General features: G+C 41.5%; 1 protein-coding gene across 1 annotated transcript; it reads right to left on the reverse strand.

Moving 5' to 3' along the window:
- Positions 1 to 8,222: 8,222 nt before the first annotated feature.
- Positions 8,223 to 11,595, reverse strand: LOC139325712 (uncharacterized). Its single transcript, XM_070955680.1, has 2 exons — positions 11,567 to 11,595; positions 8,223 to 9,687 (listed from the first exon to the last, which is right to left on the reverse strand). The coding sequence occupies exon 2, from the start codon at positions 9,638 to 9,640 to the stop codon at positions 8,288 to 8,290; it is 1,353 nt and encodes a 450-aa protein (XP_070811781.1). The 5' UTR covers positions 9,641 to 9,687; positions 11,567 to 11,595; the 3' UTR covers positions 8,223 to 8,287.
- Positions 11,596 to 12,266: the final 671 nt, after the last annotated feature.

The raw sequence follows: 12,266 nt of genomic DNA on the forward strand, positions 1-12,266 counted from the left end.
TGAGCAACGAGCCTGTAAATCTGTACAGGTGTGTCTGTTTCAACTTGAGCAGTTCCTGAAAAACAAGCTCCTGCTGCTTTCTTTGAAAAGCCTTTCCACAAACGCCCAGCTGCCTCACCATTCATAAGGAAGCCACCTTTGTCCAGCATCACCTGTTCCACCTGGGGACTGAATAACTCGATTTTGCTGGACCTTAACAAAAGCTAGTTTGAGCACAATAGATGGAACCTACCGATAAAGGGAAATATTTGTAGATCAGGGTTTGAAAAGAGAATATTTGTAGGTCAGGGTTGAAACTAGGCAAGATCATCAGTGTTAGGAACGAGCGGGTCCACTAGCACTGCTGACGTTAGCTAGTTGGGTAATGAAACATCGGCAAGAAAACCAACAAGCTCGGAGAGCACCAGGGACCCTTCAGACTAAATCAAACCATACCTGCTAGGCATGCTTAATGTGCAAAATCACACCCCACCAGATAAATATTAACTGCATCCTATTTATATATCTATTATTATATATTTCTTTATTAAAAGATATAATATTAAAAGATATAATATTAAAAGATATAATGACCTTTGTGTCTATATCATCTATGTTAATATTGATATATCTGTCAATTATATCTATTATCTATCAATATCTGTATCCATATCTACACCTATCTATCTCAATCTTTATATTTTCTCTATCGATCTATTAACCTTTCTATCAATAACTCTATTTCTCAATCTCTATATTTACCTATCTATCATCCGTCTGTCTGTCTGTCTATCTATCTATCTATCTATCTATCTATCTATCTATCTATCTATCTATCTATCTTCTATCCATCCATCTCCTATCTATCATCTGTATATTTGATATTTTATACATCATTTATATTGATCATCTCTATATATATCATCTATATAACTATATTGATCTTAGCTACATTATATCATCTCAATATCTATCAATTATCTATCTATCTCTAATTCTCAACTACATATATTTCCATCAATATAGATATATTATCTGTATATATTATATCTATCAATGTCTTGATCTATATATTTGTATCTATCTAATCTGTATATATATATATATATATATTCTATTTCTTGATCTATATATATCTAATCTGTGTGTGTATATATATATATTCTACTTCTTGATCTATATATTTATATCTATCTAATCTGTATGTATATGTATATATACATATAAATTTATATATATATATATATATATATATATATATATATATATAAATTTTCTTACTTCTTTATAGGGTTTATGTGTGTTTTTTTCTTCTAGCCAGGTTTTCCCTACATAACCAAGAGCTACAAAAAACCTTGGTTACGTAGAGAAAACCTGGCTAGAAGAAAAAAAACATATATATATATATATATATATATATATATATATATATATATATATATATATATATATATATATATATATATATATATATTCTATTTCTTGATTTATATATTTCTATCTATCTAATATATACACACATACACACATACTATTTATCTACATTCAATATCAATATATTAAATATGTACATTGTGTGTGTGTGTGTGTGTATATATATATATATATATATATATATATATATATATATATATATATATATATATATATATATATATATATATATATATATAATATCATCTATCAATATCTCTATTTCTATCCATCCATAAACACAAACACCCTAATTCTCAATTCGCCCCATTAAATATTTTCCTCTTTGCTGAAGTACACACTAAAAAAACCTGAAATTACTTCATTTTTCTCTGGTTTTCTTTTCTTTTCTTTTTTTTAATTGGCCTCCAAAATGTCTGGCTATTTTAGAAAATGTGGCGATGGGGGGAATAGATAGAAATAAAATAGATTTAATTTAAATTAAACAAGCTGAGGAAACCTTCAAACCGTTGAGGGAGCTGAAGCCAACGCCTGGGGAGGAAAAAAACACCTGATTATTTCCCTGACATTAATGGCTAATTTTTTAAAAAAAATTAGAACTAAAATCCTCACCTCAAGGATTTCCTCAGGAGGCTCAAGAAAAATGTTATTTTTCACCCCTCAAAAGAAAAAATAAAGAAAGAAAGAGAGTTAAGCCCTGGAGAGTTACATGAGGAAAGGAGGGAGAGAGAGAGAGAGGAATAAAAATGTATATAAAAATTCCCGCCTTTTTCTCTCCTCTCGCAATGGCTATTAATAAACTGTTCAAAATGGTGGAAAATGGTGCCATTATGGCTGCCTCTTATTCCTCCTCCTCCTCCTCCTCCTCCTTTTCCCTCTTGAGGGTGGAAGAAGTGTTAATAATCATGTAAGCTTAAAAAGGCCCTCTCTTCCAAATTATCCATATCTATCTGTCTATCTATATCTATCTATCTATCTATCTATCTATCTATCTATCTATCTATCTATCTATCTATCTATCATCTATCTTATCTCTTGCCTATCTTTATGTATCTACCGGTATCTATATTTATCTCTATTTCTATGTCTTATGTATCTATCCATATTTATTTATCTCTATCTTTATATTTTTCTCTATTTCTATATCAATGTATTTATCCATATCTATCTATCTATTCATATCTATCTATCTACCTATCTATCTACCTATCATCTATTTATCTCTTATATCTTGTCTATCGTTATGTATCTATATTTATCTCTATTTCTATATCTTATGTATCTTTTCATATTTGTTTATTTATCTCTATATATCTATATTTTTCTCTATTTCTATATCAATGTATCTATCCATATCTATCCTATCTATCTATCTATCTATCTATCTATCTATCTATCTATCTATCTATCTATCTATCTATCTATCATCTATCTTACCTCTTGCCTATTTTTATGTATCTACAGGTATCTATATCTCTCTTTCTATATCTTATGTATCTATCTATATTTGTTTGTCTCTCTCTCTCTCTCTCTCTCTCTCTCTCTCTCTCTCTTTTTAATTAGATGTATACAACCACCCAATTAAAAAAACTATTCTGGACAGCCTTACAAATTAATGGAATAATGGTTGTGGACTCCTAGGTCTACCATTTTTAGAAGTCCATTCAGATGCCACCAAACTTCTTAATATCTTCATAGAGGATCCTAGCTTGCATACAACAGCTTGGAGCAAAAACAGGTTTGCAATTTATAGTCAAAATATCTTGATTGTTAGAAGAAAATGTGAGGCATCAGCCTGGGTGTGGCTGAGACGGGTGCGTCAGTCTCCCACCTTCCTAAAAGTATTTTAATGGCTATGTATCTTAAAAGATCGAACTCACAGCAAATAGCCAAAAATGCAAAATAACCCACACTGTAATCAGCAGCTCCCGTTGCAAAATTCAAAAGCTGTTCCTGAATTCTCATCTGGGTATCTGCCAAATTCCCCATCCAGTTTCTATGTAGGCCGGGGTGGGGGTGGGTGGGGCAATGCATTGTTGTTATGAAAAGGTAAAGAATAAAGGAAGTGCTCTGGTGTGCTAAAATGCGGACAGGACGTTCGGGATTGTCACAGCTTAACAAAAGAACAGCTTGGAGTGCAAAGCCTAAACCCAGCCTGGAAATATCATGCCACAGGGGGAAAAAAACCCCAAAAACCAATGAAACAAGAACATGGAGATCTTCAAACAAGGGTAAACCCAGGAGAGAATTTTGCAACACTTGTCTGACAGTCCTCACCTAAGGCAAAGTCCTCTCTCACCCCCCCACCCCACCCCAGATGTTTGCAAACTATGCTAGAGAATCATTTCTGGTTGGGTTTATCCCAGTGGTGAAATCCAAATTTTTTTTACTACGGGTTCTGTGGGCATGGCTTGGTGGGCGTGGCAGGGGAAGGATATTGCAAAATCTCCATTCCCACCCCACTCGGGGGCCAGCCAGAGGTGGTATTTGCTGGTTCTCCAAAGTATTCAAAATTTCCGCTACCAGTTCTCCAGAACCTGTCAGAACCTGCTGGATTTCACCCCTGGTTTATCCTGCGGTTGAGAACATTTGGGGTGCTGGTTAGCTTTATAATTTTGCAAAATGGGGAACGGGGTATAAACACAGCAACCGGAGAAGATTTTGGTGGTCCACCCTGTAAGCAGCTTGGATGAATGAAACCCAAAGGCACGTCTCCTAAAATAGGTTTCTGGGAATACATCCCTCCTCCTTCAGGGGTTGTATCAGAGCTGATGTTGTTTACACAACTTGCCTAGCAGTTGTTAAAATTTTATGAGAGATCATATCTCCCCCCCACCCCGAGTCAAATAATACTCTGGAGCTAAATACCTTAAGAAAATAACCAGAGCAAAGTTTTTTTTTTTTGTTTTTTTTAAAAAAAACTGGGTTCGGGAAGCTTGCTTTCTTGCAGACATTTCATTACCCAAACTAGGTTAACATCATCACTGCTGCTAAGGAGTGGGGTTTGCTCTCAGTTTACTACATTACCAGCACTGATGATGTTACCTGGTTTGGTCATGAGATGTCTGCAAGAAAACAACCAAGCTTAGAGAGCGCCAAGGATGCAATCCTCTCCACAAACCCCACTCCCTACTACCACTGATGATGTTACCTAGTTGGGTCAAGTGGCAATTGGACACGTCATTTCCACATCCCCTCCTTGCACAACAGCACTGAGTCAAACCCCAACTCTGCTCCATTCATCATTGAAGAAATGTGCCTCGCCCTCAACATTGCTAAACAAAAAACAATTATGAATGAGTTGGAACATGCAATCCCCATGCCTTTCTCAGTTTCATCACAAGCAATTTTCCTGATCTGGGGTGTGTGTGTGTGTCTGTGTGTCTGTGTATGTATCCACAAAATCAGAGGGAGAAGTTGCAGGCACAAAATCAGATTCAGAAGTTGCATGGACAAAATCAGACGGAGAAGTTGTATGCACTAAATCAGACGGAGAAGTTGTACGCATTAAATCAGACGGAGAAGTTGCATGCACAAAATCAGACGGAGAAGTTGCAGGCACAAAATCAGAGGGAGAAGTTGCAGGCACAAAATCAGAGGGAGAAGTTATATGGGCAAAATCAGAAGGAGAAGTTGCAAGCACAAAATCAGACAGAAGTTGCAGGCACAAAATCAGAGGGAGAAGTTGCATGGACAAAATCAGAGGGAGAAGTTGCATGGACAAAATCAGAGGGAGAAGTTGCATGGACAAAATCAGACGGAGAAGTTGCAGGCACAAAATCAGACGGAGAAGTTGCAGGCACAAAATCAGAGGGAGAAGTATGGACAAAATCAGAGGGAGAAGTTGCATACTTGCCAGAATATAGACTTAAGAATTTGAAGACTCTTCTATCTCGTGCCTTGAGACCGTGCACCTAGAAATAAATATTCTTTTGCCAGCATACAGAATAGGTTTTATCTAATTAAAATTTAATGTGTTTTTTCTAAGGCAACCTCTTACGGCTCTTGTTTAAAATCGATATTCAGAATAGCAGCAATTGCAGTCTTACTCTGGCTGTGCATTTTGGGTGCAGCCGCACAGTTTGGGTGCAAAATCTCAACGAAGGAGGCAGGAAAGGACACCACAAAGTAATTATCAAGAGTCTGCATCAGTAAATTTATTATCCTTCAAAGTTCCTGTAAGCACAACTCTTTGGAAAGAGTTTTATCCATTTAATAGAAGTTCATGAACATGATTAGGATATAACCCTCGTAGCCCCATTTTCAATAAAGCAAAGTTTTCAATTTAAGAAAGAATTACAGAATTTTTGCCCTGAGTACATTGATTTTTTTTTTTTCAAGAGAAGTGCCACCTTCCATTTTTTTATATCATTAAATCCTGGGTTATACTTGCTAATGGATTTTATCTCAGGACTTAATAAGCAATTGCCATGGACATCACCTATCCATTCTCTATAGATAAAAAACAGATTCTGGGTTGAACCCACAGTTTTATTTCTTATTTATTTCTCCCTCCGGCTTCCCCTTTTTTTTCAATCAAATACAGATTGATTCAGGGGTGAAATGTAAAATTTGTTACTACCGGTTCTGTGGGCGTGGCTTGGTGGTGGTGGGTAATATGACTGGTTGGGCGTGGCCAACTTTTTTTAAAAACAACTTTTCAAAGCATTTTTTCTAATGCTTTGAAAAGCCTCTGCCGATCAGGCAACTCAGCTGGGATTATCAGAGACTTTTCAAAGCATTTTTTTTTACCACCTCTTCAGCCAAGAGGTTGCAGAAAAAAATGCTTTGAAAAGCCTCTGACGATCCCAGCTGAGCCGCGCGATCATCAGAGGCTTTTTTTTGTTTTTTTACTTTTAAAAGCATTTTCTCATCGGAAGAGGTTGTAGAAAAAATGCTTTTAGAAGTAAAAAAAAAAAAGCCTCTGATGATCGTGCGGCTCAGCTGGCCGTGGTTGGGGGGGGGGGCAGGGATTTTTGCTACCTGTTCTCCGAACCACCCGCCGCCATCGCTACCGGATCGGGCGATCTGGTGCAAACCGGGAGCATTTCACCCCTGGATTGATTAGGACAGGGGTTCCCACCATCGGGCCGTGACCTGTTTGAAACCGGACCACACGAGCGATGAACAAGTGTGCGCAAAGCTCCACTCACAGGAATAGCCGACAAGTGCTCACATGTGAAGCTGCACACATGCAAACATAAGGCACTTGAGCAGAAGGTGTTTGGTCTCACGCACGAAGCTCCATTTGCACAAGTGGAGCTTCACGCACGAATACAAGCGCCCACTGCTCGCGCGAGTGGAGCTTTATGCGCGAACGCAAGCACTCCACTCAAACACGAAGCTCAATTTGATGCTGCTCACACCAATGGAGCTGTGTGCATGCACACGCGTGCCTGCCACTCACACACACACACAAACACAAACACCTCGCACTGGGCCAGGTTGCCAAACTGCAAAAGTTGGAGACTACTGGATTAGAAGACCTGTCTTCTTTCCCCTGATTCGGGGGGAGGGAGGTCAAACTCGAGGCCCAGGGGGTTGGATCCGTCCCGCGGGGTGCTTAGATCTGGCCCGCAGGGCCGCCCTGGAAACAGCAAAGGACCAGCCCGCGGTGCCTCTGCCAGCGAAAACAGAGCTCCATTTTCACTGGCAGGGCGTTGCAGGAAGCTGTCGCGGCTGAAAACGGAGCTCGGGAGCCCATTTTCGCTGGTAGAGCACTTGGGCCGCCACAGCCACCCATGACACTAGTGATGTCACCTTGGCCACGCCCACACTGCCCCCCTTCCCCCCGAGGTCAAATACAACCCTGATGTGGCCCTCAATGAAATCGAGTTTGACAACCCCTGCCCTGATTGATAAGCTTAAATATCTTCAACATCGGTCCCAATGATTCAAGGAGATTGATCGCCCAAAAGAGCGTAATCAAGTTCCACCATAGCAGCGAAATTCTAAAAATGAAACGAACCTATAATAAAAGAGAATGCTACAGAATGAGAGCTCACCTTACAGGAAAGACTAACCCGCCAACCAAAGTATGGTGAAATACAGGCAGTTCTCGACTTACAACAGTTTCATTTTGTGACCGTTTGAAGTGACAATGGGATTGTAAAAAAAGGTGACTTATGACTGTTTTTCGCACTTCTGACCTTTGTGGTCACGGGATCAAAATCCCGATGCTTGGGGACTGATTCATATTTATGACGGTTGCGGTGTCCCAGGGTCATGTGATCCCCTTCTGTGACTTTCAGACAAGCAAGGTCAATGGGGAAAGCCGGATTCACTTAACAACCGGGTTGCTAACTTAACAACTTTGTGATTCACTTGACAACCGTCGTAAAATGGGGCAAAACTCACTTAACAAATGTTTCACTGAACAGCAGAAACGTGGGACTGAATTGTGGTCGTAAATCGAGGACAACCTGTGCTTAAAGTTTAAATGACCGCCATCAAAGGACTAGCCATCAGTCTTTTCCACAAAAAGCGGTTTAAGATTAGGGTGCTGCCCCAAAATGAGCATTTTGTTTTTCCTGAAGTAGAAATAGTGTCAAGATTGAGAGGTAGATCATGCAATCAACTAAGGAGCATGTGTTTCTGTGCATAGTTGTCTGTGTGTATGTTGGAGAGAAACTGACCTAGCCAGGGGGGGTGGGAGGAGTCAAGCAGGGAATTAGTCTGGAATCCCTATATGGACATAAGTAGGTGAAGTCTAATTCTCCCGTTGAACCTTATCTAGCCTTACCCTGGGTAAGACTGAGATGATTCCTATCCACTTTTCATGTGTGGATCTACTTGTTCACACTTGACAATATAGATGTGAGTGTACCCACACACAACCATGCACAGACGCACACTGATGCAATTTACTAAGGCATCAACTTTTTTGCTTTTGCGCCGAGTCACCGGCTCCTAAAATCCCGGATTTAAATAAGACATCGTTCACTCTGGGGATCAAAGTTTTGTTGTATCTCCAGAAAACTGGGTCTCGAATCAAAGTGCTATCGGGTAAGTTCGTACGTTCGGCGATCCTGCAGTGGAAGTTAAAGGCGAGATCATTGGCGACTTCAAGAGAGCCTCCATACATCTTGAGAACAGAATGGACCGAGGTCTGAATGACTCTGGTTGGATCCAGAATCATTTTCACGTTATTGAAACTGTGAACGTCTTTAGGTTCCTTGTGGATGTGTTCAAAGACGTTAAACCCCGGCACCGTTGTCCAGGATGAAAAGTTGAAAGGAGTCTCGGAGAACATGGTGCGACGGAACACCTGGTTTTCGAAAAGGAAAATCCCAACTCCTGGATGTTCCTTTTCTAATCTTTCCATTAGGGACTTCCAGTCTGCATCCTTCAAGGGAAGAATAACCTCATCGGGGTCAATCAGCAAGAGATATTTGCTTTTAAACATGTTGTAGTAAACGCAGTCGTTCAACGCTGCGATTTGCCCGTAGTAGCCCAAATCTTTCCTTTCCATGGAGTAATGCCAGTGGGTCGAAACGTTCAGGTATGAATCGATGGGCCAAGGAATAATTTCCACGATGCCTTGGGAGATGTAATAGTCGAGGACTTTGTCCATGAGGGGGCTGCAACTGTTCTTGTATATCATCACTCTTTGGGCCCCCAGAAGCCTGTACAGCTCCATGGACTGTACGAACTGCAAGACGTTGTCGTATTTCCCAAACATGGTAGACATGCAGATCGTGAAGTCCACAGAGGGCTCCTCTGGATAGAGGTTTCGGATGGGAAATAGGGGCAGGTGGGTCAATTCCAGGTTGGGATTCTCGGGGTGGACAGAAATGAAGTGAGCTTGGCAGTCTTCTGGCTGAAGACAAAGCATATCTGCAGTGCCGTACGGGAAACCGAAGCGGTCTTTGTGGAGATCGATTTCTCCTTGTACGACCTCAATCATCTGGCTGTTCTCGCAGCAAAAGATGCAGTAAATCTTGCTGACTTTTTGATGGTGGATAATGCTCAGGACCCGGATGAGATTTTCCTGTCGCTTGTCAGAATAAGGAGTGATGATAAAACTGTGTTTATCCTGGAGTGGGGTGATTGTACCATCGGCGAGCCGGCCTTTGCAAAATCTGCCAGGGCGTTTCCCTTCCTTAGCATTTTCGTTCAATGGATCCCAGCTTTTCTTCCAATAATACGACACAAGGAACAACGTAAAGACGAAAAGGAAGCCGCAAATTCGAGGGGGCGAGCTGTTTTTTCTGCCGCAGATGGACATTCCCAAAGCTCCTGCAGTTGATTGTTCAGTATTTCATTTCATTTGGTCTAATGAGAAGAAAAGAAGGAAGGGGGGGGGGGAGAAAGGAAGAGAAAAGAGTGAGATGCCACCATGTCACTGCTTGTTTTGCAAGACAATCTTTTTGCAAGAGTGGGATGCCCAGGGGTGAGCTGCTGCGGGTTCGGGAGAACCTCTAGCTAAGATTCTCTGCAGTTTGGAGAACCCCCAAATCCCGCTCCTGGCTGGATCTGCCTGTCCATGCGGTCTGTCTTGGATGTAAGTGCAGGATGCATGCGGAGGTTCGGGGAGGGTGAAAAACGGGCCTACCAGAAGTTTGGGAAGGCTGGAAACGGGCCCGTTTCCGGCCTCTAGAGGGCCTCCGGAGCCTGGGGAGGCTGTTTTGGCCCACCCAGAGGCTCAAGGAAAGCCGCTGGAACCCGGGGAGGGCAAAAAGCCCCCCCCCCCACCATGGTGCAGGAGGCCGACTAGGCCACGCCCACCATGTCCACGCCCAGCCAGCACCCGGGCAGAGAACCCCTTGCTAAAATTTTTGAAGCCCACCCCTGGAGATGCCACCATGTTACTGTTCGTTTTGCAAGAAGATCTCCTGATCTTTCGGGAAAAGGTTTTCAGTTCTTCTTCCTGTTTTGACCATCTAGATAGGAAACTAGGATTACATCGGGGCGTGGAGTCATCTCCCACTAAAAATAAAGAGGAAGGGGGGAAAAGGCGACGGAGAAAGGAAATCAGAACGAGGGGTGGAAAGGATTCTCTGCTAGTATCCTTCTGAAGGTCCTCAGCCAGTTGTGATTGTCCTCCACCAGAAGAGCAACAGCAAGAATTTTTGTAGGGGGTGAATTCATAGCTAGCAAAGGGGGGACATGGAAAAGCTAGCAGAGAGCTAACTTTCTTGTGAAAGGGAGATCAGGGATTAGAACGGCTTGGGGAAGGGAAGGGAAGGGGAAGGAAAGGAAAGGAAAGGAAAGAAAAGGAAAGGAAAGGAAAGGAAAGGAAAGGAAAGGAAAGGAAAGGAAAGGAAAGGAAAGGAAAGGAAAGGAAGGACAGATGAAAAGGGAAGGGAAGGAGAAAGGAAGGGAAGGACAGATGAAAGGGGAAGGAAAGGACAGAGGAAAGGAAAGGAAAAGAGAGAAGGAAGGGAAGGAAAGGAAAGTATAGATGAAAGGAAAGGACAGATGAAAGGGGAAAGGAAGGAGAAGGGAAGGGAAGGACATGGAAGGGAAGGACAGATGAAAGGTGAAGGAAAGGGAAGGAGAGGAGGAAGAAGGAAAGGAAAGGAAAGGAAAGGAAAGGAAAGGAAAGGAAAGGAAAGGAAAGGAAAGGAAAGGAAAGGAAAGGAAAGGAAGGACAGATGAAAAGGGAAGGGAAGGAGAAAGGAAGGGAAGGACAGATGAAAGGGGAAGGAAAGGACAGAGGAAAGGAAAGGAAAAGAGAGAAGGAAGGGAAGGAAAGGAAAGTATAGATGAAAGGAAAGGACAGATGAAAGGGGAAGGGAAGGAGAAGGGAAGGGAAGGACATGGAAGGGAAGGACAGATGAAAGGTGAAGGAAAGGGAAGGAGAGGAGGAAGAAGGGAAGGAAAGGAAAGGAAAGGAGAAAGGACGAAGAAATGGACGAGGAAGGGAAAGGAAAGGAAAAACTGATAGGAAAGGAAAGCTAGGGAGGGAAGGGAAAGGAGAAGGGAAGGAAAGAGGGAAGGAAATGTGAGGAGAGGGGAGAGAGGAAAGCTGAGAGCTAACTGTACTCTATTATTAACAGTAGCTAATTCACCAGTTTAATCTGTATAATGGAAAAATTTGACAAAGGAAGGCCAATTCATCCTTTGAGGATAAATTTGAACTCAGCCTAAAATGAAAAACAAACCTTTTACAAGTTGCTATTGAATTCAACCATATTTTAAATTCACTTACCTATGTATTCCTTATTTTTTAAAACCTCATTGACCCAGTCTTGGCATAATGTCAGATTGTGGTTTGAAGCTACGTGAATCTGAGATCCCCACAGTCCAACCTCTCAACTTCTTCTAAAGAAATAAAAACCTTTTTGGCAGCTTCTTGACTGACGCTTCTTGCCTGAGGTGAACCTCCCACCTTGCCTTCAGCGTCATGTCCGTTGCTAGGATTCCCTCTGATATTTACACATTCACACTTTTGCAAAGAAGACCAAACTTATTTGTCCCAAGGATGGCTGCACAAACAGAGCTTTCTGCAGAATGTATGTCCCAGCGGGGACCAATCTGTAAACATTGTGACCTCCACATCCGTGAGAATTTCTAAGGATAGTTCATCTGCCTCTAATTTAGGTATTAGGATCCATCCCATAACATAGACGAGCTTCTGTAATTTTTCAGTTACTTAAACAGAATAACACCACAGAGGTCTTCTACTCCAACCCCCTTCTTAGGCAGGAGACCCTACACCACTTCAGACAAATGGTTATCCAACATTTTAAAAACTTCCAGCGTTGGAGCATTCACAACTTCTGCAGGCAAGTTGTTCCACTGGTTAATTGTTCTCACTGTCAGGAAATTTCTCCTTAGTTCTAAGTTGCTTCTCTCCTTGATGAGTTTCCACCCATTGCTTCTTCTCCTGCCCTCAGGTGCTTTGGAGA

This window comes from Pituophis catenifer, unplaced genomic scaffold (genome assembly GCF_029215685.1).
Source record: "Pituophis catenifer annectens isolate HBS135680 unplaced genomic scaffold, rPitCat1.0.hap2 SCAF_17, whole genome shotgun sequence".
Classification (NCBI taxonomy): Eukaryota; Metazoa; Chordata; class Lepidosauria; order Squamata; family Colubridae; genus Pituophis; species Pituophis catenifer.

What these genes read in the sequence shown, in the direction of transcription:
- LOC139325712 (XM_070955680.1), bottom strand. Translation starts at nt 9,640, where the DNA reads ATGTCCATCTGCGGCAGAAAAAACAGCTCGCCCCCTCGAATTTGCGGC.